At 36.6% G+C, this 25,641-nt stretch overlaps 2 protein-coding genes across 3 annotated transcripts in view; one reads left to right on the forward strand and one right to left on the reverse strand.

Moving 5' to 3' along the window:
* Positions 1–10,313, forward strand: part of LOC131693235 (monocarboxylate transporter 14-like) — a 108,579-nt gene extending 98,266 nt beyond the window's left edge. For both annotated transcript variants that reach the window (XM_058980895.1, XM_058980894.1), the window contains 3 exons: positions 7,397–7,506; positions 7,574–7,755; positions 7,896–10,313. In XM_058980895.1, the coding sequence (XP_058836878.1) occupies positions 7,397–7,506; positions 7,574–7,755; positions 7,896–8,281 (678 nt within the window). In that variant the 3' untranslated portion in view covers positions 8,282–10,313. The remainder of the gene's footprint in view (positions 1–7,396; positions 7,507–7,573; positions 7,756–7,895) is intronic.
* Positions 10,314–18,368: 8,055 nt separating this feature from the next.
* On the reverse strand, positions 18,369–20,375 carry LOC131692612 (post-GPI attachment to proteins factor 3-like). Its single transcript, XM_058979771.1, has 4 exons — positions 19,935–20,375; positions 19,284–19,856; positions 19,022–19,226; positions 18,369–18,965 (listed from the first exon to the last, which is right to left on the reverse strand). Exons 1-4 carry the CDS (start codon positions 20,068–20,070, stop codon positions 18,887–18,889), a joined length of 993 nt encoding a protein of 330 aa, XP_058835754.1. The 5' UTR covers positions 20,071–20,375; the 3' UTR covers positions 18,369–18,886.
* Between the last annotated feature and the right edge of the window lie 5,266 nt (positions 20,376–25,641).

The raw sequence follows: 25,641 nt of genomic DNA on the forward strand, positions 1-25,641 counted from the left end.
GTCGATTTGCAATATTTGAACTGATATTGGTAAAGGACTCCTTAATACATCCACAGGATGAAGGAATTTAAAATAATCACGCGAGGCAGGACACAACATTAATTGTTCTTACAAATGAAAAAAAGGATTTAAAATTTACCTTTTTGTCGGATAGTGTCCTGTATTGCCCGATACCATAATGTAGGTACTGGTGTATATAATTTATATAGGAGCTTAAAAATCGCAAGTTGAGTACACAAAATATAGCGATCCTAATGAACATTATTGAACAACAGTACAAGGTTAAGGAAATAAATAATAAATCAACAGTAAATAGATAATAAATCAACACAAAAACAGGTTTCTTTTTGAACAAAACTGACAAACCCATCTTCGAAAGGATTGGGAAACCCATTTAAAGGGTAAACCTGAAATATCATGTAATAGAACTAATCTGCCCAGAAAACTGCTTCATCATAATTTCAACCAAAATATTAGTCGATATTAAAAATGTCTTACTCCACTATCTGGGGCTAGACACGAGAAAAAGAAAAATATTCATCCATGAGGTAGCTATTTATGGCACAGTCGTCAGTATGAAGCACCTAAGAGTTCTGTGTCCGTTTTGTACCATTCCACAGTATTTTTTTACCAAAATCGTGCGATCTATTAATTTCGCCTAAATCGTTACATTTGGATCAACGTCTTCGGAGGAATTTGTCGACACTATAATCCTTTTCATATGGTGTTGTTTTTTAATGATCTATATTTAACAACATTCTTATAAGCGCTTATATTAAAATTATGTCTTCGGCAAAGTTGTAGAGCAAGCCTTTGCCAACAATTTTGCTGAAGACACAAAGTCTTTATCTGGTTCGTGGATGATGCCAGCCAATTCATTAATATAACTTTTGAAATAACATTTACACAAGATCGAGTTATTCAGAAAAATGCTTTGAATTATCAAAATGAAAAACTTTCTATATTACAACAATGACTTTTCTCGTGTATTTTCAAAGTAATTTGGCATATTTTGCAAGATAATGAGTTTCAAATGGTGATTGGTTGTTATCAGAAAAACGGCTGATATTACGTCAATAGTGCATTCGGACTACTCATCAAAAATAGTAAGGTTTATCATTTGCTGCTGTGATTTTCGTGATTAATGCTCCTATAAGTGATATTTTTCAATAACATTGTTTTTGGTAAAAGAAATGATCTAACATCTTTGTAAAAGTTGGTGTAGATTGCTGTTACGAATATGTTTGCAGAATACAAGAAGTTTCTTTTGTAGATGTTTAAGAAGTTATAGCTCGTTATATTTGGAAGACCCACAAAATATTTTTTTAAAATATCTTTTCTATTATCATTCTTACGTGTATCATATATTCTACAAAGTTATTTCAAGCGTCAAAATACCTTATTTTTCTTAACGCATAATTTTTCTTATTTCGAGTTTTTTTCGAGGATATTTGACATTTTTTGAAAAACAATATTTTTTTCAAATGATTAATTACTCTACTGGAGACAACGAGAAGCAAATAAACTCTGATGAATTTTATAGTGCTGATGTAGCATTTCTAATTCCAAATTTGAGCTAGCTGTCTGTTTTTGCCCGTTCATAAGTTATTGCTTTTAAAACTTTTAGTAATTTTACCAAAAACAACCCATTTACCAAAAACACTGTGCAGTCGTTGCTTGGTTATCGAAAGAGCAATATGTGGACTGAAACATACAGACAGTGCAGGAAGAGATTTTCGGCAGTGTTGACATAAATCATTATATATTTAAACCGAATGTATATTTTCCTGGTGGCAATACCTACCCGTTTCCTAGTTACGTACAAAGTTTGTCCGGCACTTTTCACGCTGCTACGCTTTGTTAAACTTTGCATATACGAACGAGTGTGCGCTAATTCGACGGATCGGAGAGTTGCATGGAATGTACACACGATGCCTTGCGATGATCATACTTGGTTGATTTGGAATTGGATTCGATCAATTTTCAATGTGTATGCACTATGATTGTGGTTTGTACACAACCCTCTATTTTTTATATTTGGCACAACAGATTTTTGTTGGTAATACTAGTCTATCAGCCTCAGCCTAGACACGAATATTTCAGTGGAGACACAAACTCAAAGCTTGAAGCGCTTGTCTCACTTTGTAAGGTTTTTTTTCAACCTGGACACAATCGAATAAATTGTTACACAACCGTTTCAGCTAGTTCACAAACAACTGAAATTCAACTGACTATTGATTTAAACTTCTTCGTTAAAAATAATATAATATATTTCACATGTTGAATAATTTAGATTGACGTTTTTTTCACTGACCTAAAGTTGCAAACATATAATCCTTCGGTGGTCAGTAATGTACACACAAATTGAACTTTGAGTTATGTTTTTCATAACGCTATCTTTTTTTTTAAATATAATCTCAAAATAGCTGAAAGGGCCAAAGTTATTTACTATTACGATAAATGTGACGTTACGTTTATTTATTAAACTGACAATAAATTAACATGATATAAACTAGCGGAAAATATATGATGCCACCCAAGTAACAATTGAATTTTTATAGCACGCTACAAGCGCATTCTAAGTTTTATGAGTGGCTATAAAACTACCATGAAACCTCACTTGTTACAGCTTGATATAATTTGTATAAAACAAAACATAAGACACTACAATGAATCTTATTATAATTTTTGTCTGGATCTAATAAATTTATATAAGGAATTAATAGAATGTAGTATACAATGCAAGTTTGTTTTCAGATGCGTTGTTTAAAAAATTGAACATATTTTAATGAAAACGATTCGCGGTATACCTGGTTTATAATAGGTTTCTACGATAGTGGTAATAACACTAGTTTGCAAATTTCCAAAATTAGTGGCATCCTCAACGGTTTTTATCACCTCCGTAGTAAAATGACTCGCTGAAATTGAAAATTTCGTTGTTAAATATATCGTTTGCAAGCTTACCAATTTTCTTAAGATGATATTTACTCGGACAGTGTCTGGTAAGTAGTCCTGTCATGATGCATAGCTCTTTTTTGTTTAGTCTAAGCCAGTGATTCTCAACCTTGTTTGCTCCGCGGATCCCTTCGAAATCACCTTGGGTCATCGCGGACCCCTTCGAAATTATCCTGGGCAGTCGCGGACCCCTTCGAAATTACCCTGGGCGGTTGCAGATCCCCACGGCTCAACATCGATTTATATTCTATCAATATATTATTTTCAGTCTGATACGATCAGCCCGGGGACAACTTGACAGCTCCCATATGTTGAACTCATAAGCAAATTTTGTGGTGATTTGGTGATGTCATGGCGGCTCAAATGGAACAAAATTTTAAAAAGGCGCATCCTATCTATTATTTTCTATATCTGTAAAAAATGAACAATTTAAGCATATCACCAAATTTATTTCGCTGTTCAAATTAGAAACTGTCCATTCCTTAACAGAAACATAGATTCCATTTTGGATCTAAAAAATCCAACAAAAATAAATCGATTTTCAGAAATACAAGAAGATGGCTTTCAAAATCGAGCCACTTCCACTTATATTGAAATTTCCGAAAATCTTCGGGATCGAACCAACATGAAATCCTCCGGTAGAAGCCGTTCCATTAGTTTCTCGTCGGGCTGAAGCTGAGTAAAATGCGAAATGAATTCTGAAGGGATTCGTACCAAAACCATCGCAAAATCTTCCAGACAGAATTATTTGAAAAGTCGAACAAAACTCTGGCAAGAGTCGAACATAATTGTACATTCCTGTAGAAAATCCTACATATATTTATATTCTCAAACAAAATTCCAGAATTCATCCTGACGTTCTTAATTAATTTGAAATAAGATGTCATAGGTTCACGAATTGTTAGACTTGGTGATTTGCTTTTATTGGCCAAAATGCTTTTTCATTCATATTTCTCGGGCAAAAAGCACCAATGATTTACCGATTCCACACTTCACACAATAATAAAACAAAAAAAAACCTTTCAGACAGTTTCCAGTTAGGGATAAATTTATTCTCTAATAATTGTTTTCTTTACTTATTCTTTATCCACATTTTGGAATACGCTTTTTCTAAATGATGTTCTTGCTGCATTGACGGCGTTCATAACACACGTAACGAAACACGTTTTTCTCTTGAAACTATTTCGTTTCGTTGTTCGTGGTACTCATACGGAGAAGGCATACTAGCGCCACCATCGAATCAGTGGTACATATATGAAACAAGCACTATCTGTCAAGTTGTCCCCGGGCTGGATACGATAAATAAACTTGAAGTTTCAATATCCGTCCGGAAAAGATTTTACTCTTCGCGGACCCCTAGGGGCACGCGGACCCCGGGTTGAGAATCGCTGCGATTACGAGGTCGAGATTTGGCAAAGAAATGTTATACCGCTACCACGTTATAATCGATAGATAGCGTCAGTAATAGGTATTAAGACACAACGGACGCACCTACCCACGGTACCCCGAGAGACGAAGATAGGAATCTTATGTCGATTGTTTTGCTTAGCAAAGAAACACGCAGACTGCTCGCTTGATAACCCATACTAGGCGGCGACACGACGGAGTGCGATGGAGGTAATGACTTTACCGGCGTGTGAAACGTTGTGGGAAAATTCGATAAAATAACTTGCGGTCATGCGCCCTACAGTATAATACAGTTTTATAACAAAGGAGATGATGCCTTGCTTACGTTCCAATTTTTTTCAAAAACTTTTTCACATTGATTTAGTTGGAACCCTAAACCTCTGCCATCATTAGGATTTATTCTGCTCTCAACTCCACTTCGTTAGGAAAATTCGATGTTCAAAACTGTTAATGTGCACATGCAAATCAGAATCGATGAATGTTCGATCTGCCTGTCGGTTGGCCAATCAGAGTTGACACCATGTGCGCTCTGTTTATTTCCACGGTGATAGGCGACGTCAAATGTAATAGGAGTAATGCGCGGATTGGATTTAGACCTACTTTGATATTTTTATCATGGTCAATATATTTCGGCGGAATGTAGCACTTGAATCCCGTAATCTGTTTAAGCCGACGAAATATTTTTGAGGGACACATTCCAAAGTTATCTCTATATTCATTATCACCATGAAAATGTATTTTTTTTTCAAATTTCTTAAAACTTTGGGTATAAACTGTGAAGTTTCTTCCAATTTTTTTACAAAATTTCTTCCTAATGATTTAGTTGAAACCCAAAACCCTTGCCATCACTTGGATTTGTTCTGCTCCCAAGCCCAGTTCATTAGAAAAATTCGATGGTCAACAGTTTTTCAGCTCCAAAGAAAGACTTTTTTTACAATTAGAATGTCCCCCAAAAAATAAAAAAAAATTACGTTTTTCTACCACTTTGTTTCCTTTTTTTTCTTTTTCAAATCTTACCTTTTTACTTTGGCATTAGATCTCGACGGTTCATACATTTTGAAACCATATGCCATTACAATAAAATTTTTGATCTCCGAGATTTTTTCAAAAATTTCGAAGTCCTTGGTACTATTTTTTTTTTCAAATTCGTTTTTAGCGGTTTTCGTTTATTTTGAAATTGGATATTGATGTTTCAGACATTTTTTAGACATATTTCGACTTTTTTTCGGTTTTCAACATTTCATGTACCTACTTTGAATTTTTTTTATGAATATAATGAAAAGGGGATGCACCCTTTAATGATGTCCGATGGAGCTAAAAAAATGCATAGATTTTCATGTAAGACTTTATGCGAAAATTTAAGATGACCATATTCATTGATATGTTCTCCATAGAACCACCCTAGTTCTACATGTAAACTTTGGTTTTAAACAATTTTTCTCAAAAATTTCTTCACCAGGCCTTTCCTGGGACCCCAAACTCTCGCTGTTTTTTTTTTGGTTCTGCTCCCATTTTTTTAATTTTGTTTCGTAGTGTTATCGTAGTAAAAGGTCCCTTAATACGAGATGTAGAGAGTGCAGCATCTTTCCGAAATTACCCTTTGCAAAGTACCTCAAACTTCTCGTTTTCGAGAAGAAAAGTTTTGAAAATGAGTCACAAAACATAGTGACAAGCGTCTACGCCCCCCTTGAACCTTAACGTTTTTATTTCGGTTCTCTTTCAAATAAAAAAATCTCTTGTGAAAAATTTCTAACCCTATGTGCGGGGTCAGGACGTACAAGGCAATTGATTTACCAACTACGCTACGCCCACCCCTGCCTTCACTTTTTCATTAGAAATAAAAAACTTATAAACCCTAGCCCTGAGGTTGGTTGGTCGATTTTTCACCTAACATTTGATTGTTAATAACTTTTTTCCTTATTTTTTATGAATGAAAAAGCCTTCATGACAGTGCAAACTGTTTATGAAAAAAATTAACCAGAATAAGTAGAGAAATCCCGAAAGCATAACACCGCCAACCAGCCCCGGTCTCCCCTACATAAAATCACTCAAGTTATAGTAGTGTGAATAAGTTTTGAAAAATACTGATTTCTCAAAGCATTCTTTAGTCTTGAACACTGATTTAGGAAAATGTTGTGATGCATTCAAAAAAGATGTTGCAGTGGTAGCAATTGTAGGGTAACTGTGCCCTAATTCATCTTAGCTACTGTATTCATCCCACCATTTGAATACAGTTGTTAGAGTAGTGTCTGCTATCTCGAACGTATTAAATCAAATGATTGGAAGAATAAAGGTGCGTTGTACTCGACTTTTTGTTTCACTCAAACGCGAGCATTTTACATTTTCCAAGCCAGATTTTTTATATGTTACTGCTTCTTAGGAACGAAGCAAGGAACGGAATTCAATCACTGTAAGCCGAAGTTCAAAAAAACTAATGTGACGTCCTGTCTAACGAGATGAATAAGTGTACCCTACGTAGTTCTCGTGGGAGCAGGACCTCTTTATATTGTCGTTGTGACGTTATGACACATCATTTAGCACCTTACGAGAAAATTTCAATTTTCAAAGTTGGAAATTCTGAGGATATTTTGATATTATTAAATGCTGCAAACTTTTCGAAGAATATAATCGATGCGTCGCGGCAGCGTTTGACATAAGGTACAATAGCGACGATGTATAATCGTTATGAACAAGGGATGAATGATGATTATCAGGAGAATATTACCAATAATTCAATTTGGGCATTATGGACATAACCTATGGTAACTATCCGTTCTTCTGTAAGTATTAGCCTTTTGAAACTACACTCATATTTACCACATATATTTACCAATATGTAATAATGTAAAGTATCCGTCCATACAGCAGTTCTAGAAGCATCATTTATCATGTTACATTTTATAATGTTCAGTTAATGTCCTTAACTTTTAAGTTGTTTGTTTGTTTTCGAGTGTTTTTTGTTGTTTTAGCTCGTAGCTAGAGATATTTCATTCCATTTCCACGATGTGCTAATTTAATTCCACCTTACTTGCAGACCTGGTACGAAGCGTTCATCGATGCCATGAAGACCATGTTCGACTTTTCCTTGTTTTTCGAATCCAAATTTTGCATGATGTCCATATCGACTTTGTTGTTGTTTACATGGTAACAAACGATCGCTTTTGACAGTTACAAAGTACAAAACAATTCTAAAACGAACATCTCTCCACAGGTATATCATTCCGTATTTCTACATCCCCGATTTCATGCTGACCCATGGCTTCAGCGAACAGGATGGAGCGAACATGATTTCCGTCATCGGTGTCACCCAGACCATCGGAATGGTCGGCTTGGGCTGGCTCGGTGATCAACCTTGGGTTAACGTAACTAAAACCTATGCGGTCTGCTTAGCGTGTGAGTATTAAATGCCGTTTTTGCTTGACCCCGAAACTGAGTGAGTCGTTGGGATTAGAACCTGACTCATTATCACCTAAAGTAAAACATTTAAGCTACTCTTCATGTAACTAAAGACTAATTTGTTTGTTTCCTTACAGTGTGTGGCTTGTCAATTTTCGTAGTGCCTTTTGCAGTATCTAATTATTACATGATGGCTGCAGTTAGTTTACTATTCGGGGGTACATTTGCCAGTACGTTTTCCTTCACACCCATCATTATGGTACGGTTGGTAAGTTTGGATGACTTCACCATCGCCTACGGACTGTGTCTGCTGGTACAGGGCATCGGAAGCCTGTTGGGGCCTCCGTTAGCTGGAATGATGTACGACCTTACCGAACGATGGGACTCCGCATTCTACGCGGGAGGATTTTTCGTACTGCTATCGGCAGTATGTGCGTGGTCCGTCGGAACGCTGGAACCTGTAAACGATGAGGAAGAGGAGGACAAAAATAGCGAAGCATTCAGCTCTACCGTTACGCAGTAGATCATTGTGTGGTTATCCGAACAGCCATTTTGCTTCTTAGGCTGTGAACCATTTGGCGAAATTTTTAACTTTTGGTTAAAATCTACCACTTCGAAAGTTATTTGCAAAATAACTCTACTCTGGAGTAAGGTTAAATTTGACAACTAGATAGTTAAAATTTTTGCCCACAATGCAGAAAGAAAGAAGGAAATATTTTCTGTACTTAATTGAGGTTGTCCATATTTTGCAATAGAAAATGAGGGGAGAAACATGTTGTGTCAAGCTTTGTTATTTCACGAGCTGAATGTTTACGTCTCGGGGCTACGACTGTCATACTTAATGTAATAAGCAAAAAACTAATATTAAAATAGTGAAAAATGTTCTCACCTGTACCAATTCATGGTTTTTGCAACTGTCCATAACTCTTGAAATGGGTCGCATCTCTCGGTTATATTTAACCATTCTAGAGAAAATATCTTTCGTACTGTAAAATTTCAACTAAAAAATCGCCAAATGGTTCACAGCCTTAAAGACAAACGAACAATGGTACTAAAAACGAAAATAGCAGTTTTTTTCCACACCGTGTGTTGGATCTTCATGAGAATCAATCAGCAGTACTGCAACAATATTCTACATAAGTTGACTGATTCTAATGAAGATCTAGCACACGGTGTGAAAAAACTGTTTTTTTAGTTTTTGTTTTTCGTACCAATGCTAGTTTGTCTTTAAAAAGGCGAAGAGAAGTCATGTTTGATTGTTGTTCTTCGTACTCAATAGGTTTGCTCCAACACTTACTAGGTAGGTTAATAAGCTCCGGACTTGACGTATGTATATGGTTCATAAATATTAACGTAAAATTTTTGACATCTTCCATCCTTCAGAAAGCCACATGCGCTGTTCAATAAGTATCTGTTGAGTAGTTTGTGTTTTACAGCTGTGTTTGTGTTTCTTAAAACCATGGACTTTTTGTGCCAACATTTAGCATTATTATTTAAGAGATAAATCGGCAAAAACTAAGAAAAGGTTTTTTGAGTATTACGGTAGCTTTACTCCATTGATATAAATGGTCAAAAAATGAATGTAAGAAATTGAATTTAATAGTACGAGCACAAATGAAGAAACGATGGGCCACAAACAATTGATAAAATTGCCCTTCTCGTAATAAGCTAAAGCTAAAGCTGACATCACAAACGTCTCATCAGAACGTGTATTCAAAATTTTACATCACCATACGAGAATTGTGCACGTACTGGTGCTCAAAATCAAGAATTATGCTCCGACCAAATTAGACTACGTAATTCCTTTACACACCCTTTAATTTCCAGATATGGCTTGCTAATATTATATGTTTATATTAATCTGAAAAAATGGCTTGTTGACTTACTCCCATGATAAAGTCATGACCACAAGAGAGATGTAATTTCGAGGGTTCGAAGACAGACACTATAAAAAGAATCGAATTTGCTGAAGACCGCGGTAATCGTTTCACGCATAAAATGTTTGTTAATTAAAACGACAACAGAAACTTTTGTGTTACATGCGAGACTCTTCAGAATACTACAGAATACCCGGATAAACTGGAAATACTTCCAGTTTATCCGGGTATTGGAACAAACCTAACAGTACCTTGGCAAAACACCTCAGACATCCTTACAACGGTAATGAACAGGCCTCACAGTTTGTTATGACAAATAATACTTTGTATTGTCCGAATGAATAAGTAAATAAGTAAATAGTCGATTAGAAGGAAAAGCTTATAATTAAGGATGGCTAAGTTTAATTTATTTCGAATAAATTGAAATAATGAATTGTAGTTGTATTTATTAGTACACAAAAATACATAGCATATAGCCGTTTGCCGATAGAAGTAATATAAGAAGAAGTATTGTCTGTATCTTGAGTTTATGAAGAAATTAGCAGTTTTTCTTATTTAATTTTACATTAGGCGTTACTTAAAATTTGACGAATATAGAACACCTCTGCACTTGTGACTCGTCGATCCATCCATATTCATAAATACTGAAACGAGCCCAACATAGTTCAATTAAATTTTTATCAATCCAATAACTTTGAAAATAAGCGTAAAATTCATTCTAAAAAATCCGAAATGTCCGTGTAATTGGTTATTGATGTAGAGCCGAAATACATTTTAAAACAAGCTATATACAAGACACAGAGTTGTATACAATACACTGCAAACAGGAAAATATTAGCGCATTTCCCCAAAATTTCACGCGGGCTTTCCCGATTGAAAGGAACGGCCGCGCTCCATGAAACGCCGTGCTTAGCCCATCTGTCATAATATCGTGATTTTGCATAGCGAAGGGCTGAATATAACACATGTTGTTCCAAAAAACAGCCCTGCGTTATGCAACACTTTGTGCAGATTGATTATACCAGTTGCAAGTGGTGCCAAATTCATCACGTACAGTATAATTCAAAAATTCTTTTTAAATTACAGAATTGATAAAATTGGTTAAAAACTGTCCTTCCGTTTAAACCAAAATGGGCGGCTCATTTCTACCACTACATTACTTAATTTCAAGCGCAAATAGCAAATACATGTGCTAGTTAACCCAAAAATATACTGGCAACCTTACATCGGCATTTAGGAAGCAGTTGGTGCGGTGTGTACGTTTTGGTGAATGTCTCAATATTGAGACATACACCGAAACGGGCATGCCGCACCAACTGCTTACTAAACGCCGCTCTAAGGTTGCCAGCAAGTTTTTTGTGTAACTAGTACTTGTATTTGCTATTTGCAGTAGTAATAAGCCTCCCATTTTGGTTTAAACAAAGACAATTTTTAAAACAGAATTTGATTGATAAGTATAGCTCATTAAACCAATTTTATCAATTCTGTTTTCTAAACAGAATTTTTGAATTTTATTGAATGTGATGAATTTGGCACCACTTGCATCTAGTATACTCAACCTTCACAAAACGATGCATAACGAAGGGCTGCTTTTTGGAACAACTTGTTTACTAATTCAGCCCTTCGTTATGTAAATTTGCAACATTATGGCAGATTGGATAAGCGCGGTGTTTCATGAAGCGCGGCCGTTCCTTCCGATCAGGAAAGGCCGCGTGGAATTTTGGGGAAATCCGCTAATATTTGTTTCCTCATACGATCATTCGTGTCTCTCTCGTTGTCGTACACGTTCGTGTCATCATCGTGATTGCCGCGATCAGGGGCCCTATTTTCACAGTCACGTCACCCAGTGACTAGAAGAAAAATTCCTCTAAGTCACTAAGTGACGTGACTGTGGGAATAGCATGTTCTTATAGCTTCTTACCATAACGGGTCACGAGTGTGAAGCCTCCGTCCTCAGTCGAAGCTGTAACATATGCTTATGGCGTGTGATCTCAAGTCAAAAAGAATAAAGGGACTAATGCGAAAAGTACTAAAAGACGGCCGAACCGTCACTTGCTGTAGTACCCTCATACAGAGCAGTTCAGTTTATTTCACGTGAAATAAGATAGGAGAGAAATCCCTAATTTTCCCGGGTTTCCTCTTTTAGGGAGTTTTTCCCGAAGTTATCCGCTTTAACTTTCCTGCTGAATTTGAGTAAGTACGGTAATTTAAAGTAGCTTCCTCGCTGATGGTACTAGCTGTTGAGTTTGAGGTACTTGGCGCAGCTTTTGCCAGTATTCATTAAGCCACAAATAATGATATAGGAGACTGTGTGTTGATTTTTTTACGTAGGTGGTATTTCCTTAGCGGTTTCTGAGCAGTGCGATACATAATGAGCCGTCTGTTCATATAACTGGCACGTACTAAGTTGTTCTTGATATATGCAAAGATTTCTCCGTGTAATTGTACTACCGCATTGTGATTTGTACTGTAGGGTGAGGTACGAGAGAAGGGCTCAGGCTACCTTCTCATCTCGCCTAGAGCAAAAGCTAAAATTTGTTGCGCTATATATACCAGAGAAGCAATCTATCAAACCTACTGTTCTATCGCCGTCAATTCTACATGCACTACATATAACAATATATCGTTGCTCTATCCACTGTGCGATATAGAGTGTTCACTAGATCCACTAGGGGGTTGATAATGGTCGCTTTTCTTTCTCTGGATTAAACCAGCCTAGAGGCCGTGTGGCATCCGGTTGGTTGAAGAATATCAGCCAAGAATCGATCCACTGGATTCCCAGGTCGTAAGAGGTCAATGAAAATAAGAAACCCTAAGTCAAGTTGCACCTTCGAATCGAGAACGGTACGGCTGGCGAGACTAAAATATACCAGTCGCACATGGAGTATCCTGCAAATCTCTGGCATAGTGGACGTTTGTTTCTTCGCAAATCGTAGGTTTTAAATGATGGTCATGTCCTAAATAGCCATTTCGGGGTTCACTATTGGCGAACATAAGCCAACTTTCCTGGTATCTTCTAGATGTTGTACAATAAGTGCTAGTGATGAAATGTGCAGTGCTCAGATCGCCCATGGTTAGAGTATCACAAATTAAGTGTTGAGATTTTAACTAAAACATCATATTTCTGTGTCTTTTGAATCATTTTCAGCCTTGAATGTAGTTTGATATGCATCTTTCTGAGTGAGAATGGTTTATCTTTAAGATTCTAATGGCGAAACGTGCTGATAGACGGTCGCCAGAAAAAAATCTCCGGCGTAACACACGTGGGTATGACAAAAAGGTACTCTCGCAAGCAAAGGAACGCCTTACTAGGAATAACGTGCGAAAGTTTTGGAACACGTTGACAGATCTAACCCATCTGAGTTATTATTGAACGAAAAAATAATAGAGATAGCACAAATAGCATTGAGATTGAGTACGATGGACATGCAGTAGATCCATCTACGTTAGACGACGTTCGAAGGGTCGGCAGTGACCGGCTATCCGAAGTCATCAACTGCATGATCAGGATGATTTCGGTGGAAGTATTATAGCATAGGTGTTCACAATCGTCATGTTTGAGTGTATTGGTTTGTTGTTAATGAAATTAATCATGACGTCCAAGACCGCGGAACATAACATTAAGAAAATCAACGAATCGAAACAAAGCTTGTTAGCACGCGGTAAAAATAAGTATAACGTCTGGAACCGCAAAAGGTAAATATTTAGAACACTGATAAATCAGAAGGAATCAAGGTACTATGTGCTTTTGTTTTCTCTTTCACATTTTGATGTGCTTAACTGGTACTCAGATTATAAAAGCGTTCGGATTTTGTGGAGAAGAAGCGATGCAAGAGAAAGCGTGAATTCTCATATATTGTTATTAATTACTTGTTTTGATTCCAACTTTTAAACAGTGTTATACACTGAGCCAAGAAATCTCGTAACTTATATTAAAATTATCACATGGGTCGTCATTTATGACAATCACATACATATTATGTGTATCCGTTGAAAGTCATGTGAAAAACACATAATAATGATTATGACACACCAATAATATTCACTGCTCAATACAATACATTGTATGTGAACAACTATCTGTGTTTTCAGATGAATGTTATGTGATATACACATACGAAAAAACTTGTCACTGTTTTCAAGATGGCGAATTTGAATTAACAACTACTGGCCGATCTAGATTTCTCGAGGATTCCCTTACGTAGTTTTCGGATAGCATAGAATAGAACTGTACGGCTATTTTGAATACGTTGATGCTTGGAGGAAACGCAATGTAAGCTTTATATATAATAATAAAATCTTTAACAGTGTGACTTATTCCGTTCTTTCGGTTTTATTTTCATAGAAGTCAACTATTCTTCGAGCCTTAGCACCAGATGTATTGGAAGCTTCTCATGCTGGCGTGTGTCTGAAAACAAGCGCGCTGCCATCTCAGACAACGATTTTGCTTAAGAGGGTAATACATGAATTATTAGTATGTAAGAATACAACCAGCTATGTTAAATAAACGATTTAGAACATTAGCCACATTCGATTTTAACTAAAAAAAATAAGCGAAACTGAACTAGAAAGAAATTCATTTTAATTTTATTTTTAAATCACTTGAAATATATTTTCGATATTAATAAACTTCTATTGATATTTCAGTTAAAATCTATTAACAAAGCCAATAGCTATTATTAATACTTCACATAAAATGTATGTGATTGCTCCAATGGATATAATCGTGAGCATATCAGGAGTCTAAATGTGATATGCACTTAAGAATTATGTGAAAAGCTGCATGGAAAATAACTATGTATATTTTCAGATAAATTTTACATGATTTCTGCGTTCAGTGTACAGTTCATGTGAACAGACCTTGAACATTTGAAACGTAGCTAGCGCTACTAGCATTTGGTGGCAGCTTCAGGCAACAAACAGTTTTCACGGGGCTGCTTTTTTCATATTTGACCGAACCTAACCATATTTTGTCTAGTTTACCTATAGAGTGTATTGTTTACATCCGCTTAGTTGAGCAGTTGTCAGTGGGATTCCGGTCGAGATGAAAAAAATATGCAAACCATACACAAAGCCTGTTCCGGGAACAGATGATAATGGAGTACAAGTCAAAAGCTGGACTAAAACTGGGAAAAGTAAGCAAGAAACCCGGTCACTCTCACCGCTGATTGCTCATTTCACGTATACCAGCAGAGTCCCCCCTTCATTGATGATGAGACCTACAATAAAAGCGGATTTCAAACAGTATCTGGTTCAGGTAGTTTTTCACGGAAAGACAAATGCTGTGGATGACCGTTTCAAACTATTGAAACTCGGTTCGTAGCTGATTCGGCAGGCCATATGCACTTATGGCAAGCGAAGTGAACTATTCGTGACCAAAGTCAGCATAAACGGTGATATTTACAGAACTGAGTGCCTACAAAAATTGCGCCAAAATCATGCAGGACGCGGCTAATTTTGTGGATTTCGTGCCCACAAAAGCTTTTGTTCCATGATGAAGCGCGATCTTCAGAAGACCAAAGAAAAAGCAATGGACGAAAAAGAAATGAGAAAGTGGGAAAAACTGAGAAAAACGTGCCGGAAATGACTCTACAAGAATTTTATCCTAAAATTTAACCGAAATATGCTGAACTACTTCAAAACGTTGGTTTCATTTCGATAACTGTAACCGATTTACCAATCAATCTAAAGTGTCGCAATAATCATCGACTCAACCTTCAGTGATTAAAGGTACGATTAGTGATGGGCATTTTGAAAAAAAAATCGTTTTTTCTACATCTATCTCTAATTCGAAAAAATCGATGGTGTCAAACATCGAACCGAAAAGATCGGATGCAAATATCGTTTTTTCAAGCGCCCATTCCTAGGTGCGATACGATGATTTCTTGTGCTGAGGAACAGAACTACCATCATGATGTTTACATCATTGAAGTCGATCACAGAGCAGTGGAAGAGGAGTTTGTGCCTTTCAAAACGGAGGCTATAAGAATCAGGCTGACTATAAACTGACATTTCAAAAAGGAAATGGGTGTCTACGGTATGAAGTTATCGACGAATTAATATATTTTGGGCACTAGAGACATGTGATACTGATGTTAGTTATAACGTAAAAATAAGTGTTGTGGTGGCTTCAAGTATATAGTATCGTAGCGTGCAGACCAGCCCGGGGACAACTTGACAGATAGTGCTTGTTTCATATATGTACCACTAATTTGATTGTGGCGCTAATATGCCTTCTCCGTACGAGTACCACGAACAACGAAACGAAATAGTTTCAAGAGAAAAGCGTGTTTCGTTACGTGTGTTATGAACGCCGTTAATGCAGCAAGAACAACATTTAGAAAAAGCGTATTCCAAAATGTGGATAAAGAAAACAATTATTAGAGAATAAATTTATCCCTAACTGGAAACTGTCAGCAAGGTACATAAATCTTATTATAAATTTAACTGGAAGTCGTTGTTTTTTTGTTTTATTGTTGTGTGAAGCGTGTAATCGGTAAATCATTTGTGCTTTTTGCCCGAGAAATATGAATGACAATCATTTTGGCCAATGAAAGTAAATCATCAAGCCTAACAATTCGAGAACATATGACATCTTGTTTCAAATTAATTTAGAACGTCAAGAATTCTAGAATTTTGTTTGGGAATATAAACGAAATATGTGGGATTTTCTACACAGTTAGCAAAATTGATTTTGGATAGAATTTGTGCGCTTTTACCAGAATTCTGGCAGAAAACCGGTAGTGCCCGGTTTTAGAATGCTGCCAGGAATAGGGGCCATGCATAAATAACATAGCATTTGGGGGGGGTAGGGAGGGTATACCAAATTTGTGACGAAGTGTGACGAGGGGGAGGGTAGGGTCAGAAGTTGTGCGACGTAGCATAAAGTTTAAAACCCATTGTTTAGAGAAAACAATTTAATGATCCTCCATTATTCCCAAGAGAAATAAATTTAAATTAAAACAAGTTACTTTTGATGCGGTTTTTCATGAGGTAAATTTTACGATTCGCGGAATTACAAGTTCACAAAAATACGAAAAGATTTTGAATGCGGATTTAACTTGCTACATTAGTTAGTTAATGTTGCTAACTATTAGACTTAGTTTGGAAGCTGAATTAAATTTTCACTTCAGATTCAACCAAACAAAATTTAGTAATTTAGATGAACGTATGCTTCTTAGAATCATTGACAGCTTCAGGATTGTGAACTGAGAGAACTTCTCTTTATGCTCCCCTTGACATATAAAATTCCAAACAAAACAATCAACACTATATTTGTGATGAAATGGGCTTTTTTTGCATGCAATTTGCTGTTATAATGAAAATGTTGATAAAAGTCGTCAAACGTTTTGAAAGGACATGTATTTAAAATTATTGAAAAACATATAATTTTTTTTCATCACCCGGGCGCTTTGCATGGGACGAGGGGGAGGGGGTAGGTAAATGCTACGTTATTAACGAGGGGGAGGTTAGAATTTTGTAACCAAATGCTACCAGGGGGAGGGACGGGTCAAAAATCGCCGAAAAAAGCTACGTCATTTGTGTACGGCCCCATATACAATTATGTTCGACTCTTGCCAGAGTTTTATTCGATTTTTGCAATAATTCTGTCCAAAAGATTTTGCGATGATTTTGGTACGAATTCCTTCATAATTCATTTCGCATATTACTCAGCTTCAGCCCGACAGAAAACTAATTGAACGGCGTCTACCGGAGGATTTCATGTTGGTTCGATCTCGAAGATTTTCGAAAATTTCAATATAAGTGGAAGTGGCTCGATTTTGAAAGCCATCTTCTTGTATTTCTGAAAATCGATTTATTTTTCTTGGATTTTTTAGATCCAAAATGGAATCTTTGTTTCTGTTAAGGTATGGACAGTTTTTAATTTGAACAGCGAAATAAATTTGGTGATAGAAATGCTTAATTGTTCATTTTTTACAGCTATAGAAAATAATAGATGGGATGCGCCTTTTTTTAAATTTTGTTCCATTCGATCCGCCATGACATCACCAAATCACCACAAAATTTGCTTATGAGTTCAATATATGGGAGCTGTCAAGTTGTCCCCGGGCTGGTGCAGACGCGCACAAGTCTTGCTCTATACAAATCGCTGGTACTCCCTGTTGCTCTGCACCGCCATAAGGTGTGGACGTGAAAAGAGATTATTTAGTGCTCGGTGTGTTTGATAGAAAAAATTTGTGTGGTGGCGTGCAAGAAGCCAAGAGACGTGAGGATTAAGATCGAGTAATTAATCCTTCTCAAATTTGGCACGGTTGTTTGAGAACCTAAATGGAACCAAACAAGATAGTGGGTGAGACATTCTCAATACCAAAAAATAAATAATTTTACGATTGTTCCTTACGAATGTTCACTCGATGCCATGAAACTCCGCTAATTTAGAAATGGCGAGCTTAGATGCATGTCATTATCAGATGTATCGAGAACCTGGTGTTTGTACACTGCCCTTAATATCAATCCATGACTCCGTCGTGCGTCTTGGCCGTAAATTTACTGTTTTACTGACGAAACGCCGCGTTATTTTCTTAAGTCCAGACACTGCACTGGGTCGCTTTTTTTGAATACCATACGTTCATGACATGGACGGTAACTCCTCAAGACAATCTAAAATCTAGGAAACCGTAACGAATACATGATGCCAAAACTTGGGATTCGACATAAAGTTGATGTCCGAAATAATCCAATAACCAAAACTTCCCCAAACAATCAAACCACTTTACTCAAATATGTTACATTTTTATTGACCTGAAAGGGTGAGGACTGCACATAATCCCTAGTTCACAGACACCAAACAACATTAGAATACTTGTATGTAATTCTTGTCTATCTAAAATTAACACCGCTGATAACTTTAAATAGTAGGTATATAGAATAGTAAAAATTTACATCATCTAAATGCAAAACTCGCTAAAGGATCAATTCAAGAACTGTATGGCTACGAGATGCACCCTATTGGCCTATATATTCCTACTATCAATCGATTACATTAAACACCTAGATAAAATAGTTCAGTTTCGGAAGGCACGCCATCCAACTCTCTTCAGCTACCGGTCGAATTGTTCCATTCCGTAGAGTTATTGTCGTTCACCAAACCGAATCACAATTGTTGGCAGTGGAAGAAAGACGGGACCCTCTACGGGGGGAAATCTATAGTTAGTCTTTCGAATGCTAGGAACGCGATGGAACGTTTAGAATCTAAAGTAAATTTGTTCGTTTTTTGGGAAAATCCTATCTCACAATAGCTTCCGCATATCATCAGGACCATAGTCGCGTAACTCCTGCCGTAGGGTTTTACAATCGTCAATGATGAAACTACAAAGGAAAAAGATTTACTTAAGATTTAGAAACAAACTCGTGTGCAACCGTACCTGTAGAAAAGAACAGTCAATGGTACCGTGATCAGATGCCAGATGGAATGAGCGTCGAACGCCCAGAAAATCGGTGGGAAATCATTTACTTCCAACAACAACGAGGATGTGGCCAGCACAATAAACAAAAAACACTTCCACACGTAGCGACGTTTTCGTCGCTGCAAAATACACCATAATATCCATCCAACTGCACCGCTCATTCCTACGAAATAGTGAAGATCAGTTTGAGTGAAATGGTTTTCTAATTGTTTTAACTAACCTGTCACGATATTTGCCTTCATATTATAAGCATAGTCGAACCGCCCGATGCTCAAATAAGCGAAGTGATTCACAAAGAATAAAACGCACAGGACACTAACACTTCCTCTTAAATATTTTGACTTCCGGTGGATCATTCTCATTACCATGCAGTGAAACGATGCCAACACCATAGAGTACGCAAATGTGTAATCGAACAGCTCAGTTATAGGAAAATCTCGCGCGTGGAACACTGTTGACCAAATCCACGCATTCAGGCAAATGTACGAGAACACGTGCCACAAGAGATACATGGGACTATCGGGACGAACCTCTCTACGAAATTTCTTCAACATCAAATAGTGCGTCCCGAAGTTGGTCATCGAAAAGAATACTGATGCTGGCTCCTGCAGACCAAGCACGCGAATAAACGGCCACTTGCCGTAGAACTGCGGAGTGGTCCAATTCCGATTCAAAAACGCGCTGGTTGTTGGCCACATACATTCGTATCCACACTCGTCGTAACATGTCCATAGTAGCAACTTGTTAATCGAGTTCTGCGTGCCTTGTAGACTGCGTTTAAAGGTCAAGCCAGCTGCAAAATTCAAAGCAATTTAATGGTACGTGGAAAAGGTTCATCTAATTAGCGGAAACGTGAGAAAATGTGACCTACACTTGGTGCAATTCCTTAGTACGCAGTTCCTCAGACAGTTTTGAAAAAATTGGCTTTGATCACCGGCGGAAGCAAATATTTGGCGGATGAAAATCAGTAGAACTGCTAGCAACGCTAACAACCGTGTATTCATCATTTTTACAGATACTGATTTATGGTTGTAGGGGGAAAAGATTTACCGGTTTGGCTTGGCCAAACACTGCAGATTTAATACATCAAGTAAAAATCAATATTTGCTTCATCTTCCCTAACTAAGCAAAAATGGTGAAAAGATAGATTTTACGGCATTTTGATCTTTTTGCTGATTGCCTAAACTAAGACGATTCCGACGGGAAATTTTGGTATTTAGAATAAACCGTAAGAATTGCTAAACGTAATGCAACCGTACCGAATGCTGATAAACACCACCCAAAGGAAAACCAAAACAAACTATCGCCCGCTTCAGCCCACTAACGGTGACATGTCCATCATGATGTTGATAAGCGATGGCAATGTTTTCGATGTTTTCCTTCGGCGGTGTTGCCATCAACAGGGCAGTGAATTCAAAAATAAACATTTTGATTCAAACAATTTCTTAGAACTGACCAAAGGGCCTAAGACAAATAAGTCCTTTAACTGCACTGTAAATTATTGCGAATCTTTTCTAAACTACACATCGTGACATATAAGCCATGCGCCACCAAGTCGTGCGCCAAATTACGCGTATGTTCACTTTGCATTAGTGCAAGCGAAAAAACGATTTGACGTTTATTTTTGTTTCGTTCGCACTCATGTGTGTCACATATAGCAACAAATCAACGAAACGCTACTCTATCTCGGGATAGAAAATAATATAATGAGGAAGTGATTTTTCATTTACGTTGAAAAATTTATTCTTGTCTATGTTTTATGCAATATATGCATGAGTTTATTCCAAAACTAGCAGCACTCTTGGAGGATAACTAACAATCTCACTGAGAAGTCCAAAAATTGATTTGAAGAAGGAAAGAAAATTCCAATAAATAGAGTGAGCGTTACATTCAGGGCAAATTCTCTACCAGAAAAATTGCGACTTTTCTGTACTACGTGCAAAGTTAATCCGTTCATTAGACGGGTGGACTTTTGTAAAAACTGTCACCGATTTAACCATAAAGCCAGTAACTGCAGAGCAAAAACAAGATGTGGTAAATGCTCAAAGATACACGAGAAAGACGATGACGACTTTACGAACTGCTCGAATGAAGTTAAGTGCTACTACTGCAAGACAACAACCCACAGGACCACAGATTCTGAATGTCCCGAGCGTCAAAGACAAGCAAGCATCAATACCATGATGGCACGGCAGAATTTAACGTACGTGGAAGCTAGAGAACTGGCAAACCCGTTTCCAGTAAATAACTCATACGACCTTCTAGCAAATATCCAAGATTATCCAACGGTAACAGAGAGCTACGCTAAGATGGCAGCTGGCAGATACGTTAAAAGAACCCCTACTTTTCAATCTGGAGCCCCAACGGAGGATCAAGGAAAAAGCGTGAAATACAATACAAGTTGGGAAAAAGAAAAACAAACTGAGGACGAAGCAGTATACAAAAGAAAAAGATTGGATAGGCCCGATAACAATAGCACAGTGTCATCATTTAAAACAGCAAAGCTAAGACCCGACCAGAAATCGTTCAAGGACAAAGCCAGGAATGGTACAAACAATGATAATCCATTTGCCGTCACCGAAAAGGAGAGATGGGAACACGCTATGGCCGAGGCCACTAAGAAAGCAGAGGAAACTGCAAACCGAAACACTAAAGCGAACGTAATGAGCTTTTACTCAGCACTTCTTCAAATTCCAGAAATAACGGACATAGTTCAAACAAAGATAAAACAATGCTCTAAACAATATTTAAAATTCGACGATTGCATAATATAAATCGGCAAACAGTGAAAATTCTTTGTAATTAACTCGATTTTTTTTTACTTTTACAGAGAAACTGGACACGTTAAAATTTGTACAATGCAACATACAAAGCATCACAAAAAACAAGGACGAATTACAAAGAATTCTACAAGAAAAAAACTATGCGGCAGCTGTTCTCTCAGAGACGTGGACTAAGATAGAATTAGAAAAAACAAACCAATATAATATACATAAATACCACAAATTTCTTAAGTCGAGGGACGATCATTACGGAGGTAGCGCGATATATTTAAGACGAGATATAGCATACGAAGAGATCTCTCTTCCCATACTATCAGAATTCACTCAAGCAGTAGCAGTTAAATTGTTTTCTTTGGACATGGTCATGATCTCAGTGTACATTTCACCACGAATTACGAACAACTTACTAGATTCCGATTTAAGTTCAATTTTCGATTCATTAAAACCATACAGGAACATAGTATTGGGAGGGGATTTTAACGCTCACCATTTTATATGGGGGAACGATTATCAAGATCCAAAAGGAAAGATAGTTCTAGACCACATTAACAACAATGATGTAATTCTACTGAACGACCAGTCAAAAACATTTATACCATTACAAATGAACAAAAAGGCCACGGCAATAGATCTAACAATGTGCTCTCCGAGTATGTTTACCGATATGAGCTGGAAAACACTAGATAATAGTTTGGGTAGCCATCATCTAATGATAGAAATATCATATAGCAAAACTAATAATATTAACAAACCGCAATACGCGTATAACCAACGTAAAATTGGAGAAGGCATCCGCAACTTGAAACCTGCGGATTTTGATTCTATCGAAGCATTACAAAATAATATTTTAAAAATACACAAACACAATAGAGTTAAAAATAAATTTGAGCCGAAACATTGGTGGTCCAATGAAGTAGAAACAGCATGGAAGGAAAAAAAACAAGCTAGGAGAAAATTTAACAAGCATTCTACCATAGAAAATCTAATTGATTGCAAACGAAAACAAGCAATTTTTACAAGACTGAAAAAAAATGCCAAGCAAGCGGACTTGAATAGATTTGTAGAAGAGATTAATCCAGATATGAATTCATCCGAACTATGGCAAAAAATAAATAGGTTGACAGGGAAGAGCAAAAAAGTACCAACAAATAACATACTACATGAAAATGAAAAAATGGCTGAGATCTTTCTGAACAAACATTTTGGACCGAACGATTCTAATCCTTTGACAGATACACATTACCGAATAAATTTTGATTTACTTGATTTAGGGAAATTCAACCAAATCATTAATAAGAAAAAGAAAAAATCAGCACCAGGTAGCGACAAAATTACATACCAACTACTAAAAAACCTAAGAGAGGATACCAAAATCAAAATAGTATTACAACTTAACCAGATCTGGAAGGAATGCTATCTACCGCAGTCGCTTAAAACGATCACAGTTGTTGCGATACCAAAACCTGGGAAAGATCAGAGCACAGTAGAAGGGAAACGCCCAATCTCGCTTGTACCAACATTAACAAAAATAGCCAACTCTGCGGTTCTAGACATGATTGTTGAATATATCAACAAACATAGCATAGTTCCCGAAACCTCTTTTGGGTTCCGAAAACATTCATCGACAGTAACATGCACAAATTATCTAGTTAACACAATCAAAGCAAATAAAAGACAAAACTACATTTCAGCCGTAGTTTTTGTAGACCTTTCGAATGCTTTCAATGCCGTAAATGTGGACACTCTATTAGAGATCATGCAAAACAAATATTTTCCAGCAGAAGTAACATCATGGATCGCACAGTTCTTGAAAAATAGGAAAATCATATTCAAAACCAATCATGGAACAATCGAACGATTTGTTAGCAACGGTCTTCCTCAAGGCGACGTTTTGTCACCAACACTATTTAATCTGTACACATGCCATCTACACAAATTGAAATCTGACGATGTAGTCTTAGTCCAATATGCTGATGATTTCGGCATCCTAGTGAGAGCAAAAAACCTAGAAAGTTTAAATCAAATGACACAGATCATAGTTGATAAATTTGCAGACGAGATGAAGACACTAAACTTTAATGTTAATGCTGACAAAACAAAAATTGTACTATTTCAAAGCTCCAATAACGTAATGAACATACGTTTAAACAACACAACGATAGAAACTGTTAAATCGCACAATTATTTGGGATTATCGATAGATAGATACATGAGCTTTGGAATACACATTAAAAACACGAAAAAAAATAGTAGATAGGCTAAACATGATAAAAGTTATCAATAGTATTGAAACTGGAGGACACCCACAAACGATGATAACAATATACAAATCGCTGTTTCAAAGTGTTATGGAATATGGTTCATCTATTTACAACAATAGTAGCAAAACAAATAAGAAAATTATTGATACAATTAACAATCAATGTTTGCGAAAAATTACGGGTTGCACAAAAACAACCCCAATAAATACATTAATGGCAATAGCAGCCCAACAGCCACTAGAAATAAGGCACGAGTTTATAACTAGCAAAGAAATAGCGAGAACAATCTGTTTCAACAGTGCAGTAGCATCTCAACTGCAACATTTGGAACCCAATTTGAATAATGATAAACTAAGTTACTTAGAACAAATATTCATAAAATACCAACACATTTTCAAAACTATCTCTCCATCAGTATATCGGTTACAAACAAACCAAAGGGTGGAAATAAAAACTGACTTAGAAATTGTAACAGCATCTAAACTAAATACAAACCCAGAACTCTTACGAAAGGCAGCTATAGCAATAATGAATAACAAATATAAATTCAGACCGCGAATCTTCACAGATGCATCTAAGGATAGTATAGATGGTACCTGTGGAATAGGAATACATAATGACTTCTCGAAAACTCAATACGCTTTTAGATTATTGACAGAAACTAGTACAACAACAGCTGAACTCATAGCAATAGATCAGGCATTACAGATGATAGAAAAAGAGAAACTTAATTTCGCTGTTATCTATACAGACTCTAAGGGAGCATGTCAAATCTTACAATGTGCACAAAACTCAAGCTTGGCACCACAATTGGTGTTGGATATACTCAACAAAGCAATCGAATGGAAAACAACAGTGCAATGGGTTCCAAGCCACGTAAATATTGTAGGCAATGAAATATCTGACAGGTTGGCGAAACAAGGACTGAGGGAGGATATGACCATACCAAACAAAATACTACTGAATGATGCTTTTTGGAAATTTAAATCCATAATGATAGACAGCGGAAATTTGTGGTATAAAAAATATGCAGAAGAGAAAGGAAAACATTTCTATCAGTTTCAGGACTCTTTGAAGAGCGATGCCTGGTATTTCAACAAAAAATTGTCAAATGAACAAACTAGACTTTTGAATAGACTATTAGCCGGACACAACTACTGTAAATTTTGGCAGGCCAAAATGAAAATAGTAGATGACGGAAACTGTGAAATTTGTGACGAACCAGAAACTAGCGATCACGTTATTTTGCATTGTACAAAGTTTACACGTATACGCGAAAATTTTTCTTTCGACTGTAAATTTAACACGTTAATTGATCTATTCAAACAGAAAAATTTAGTTTACTTAGTAGAAATCACACGATTTTTAAAGGAAATTAAAATTGAATTGTAGAATATTATTGTCTACTAATTTAAACAACTGCTATTTCTGGAAACAGAAGTTATGCGAAAAGTATTGCGAAACTCCGGAAAACCAGTCGGGCTGAAACGGTTGATAAAAGAAAACAGGGCAATATAGTCATGGCAACTAAGCC

The sequence above is a fragment of the Topomyia yanbarensis genome, chromosome 3 (assembly GCF_030247195.1).
Source record: "Topomyia yanbarensis strain Yona2022 chromosome 3, ASM3024719v1, whole genome shotgun sequence".
NCBI lineage: Eukaryota > Metazoa > Arthropoda > Insecta > Diptera > Culicidae > Topomyia > Topomyia yanbarensis.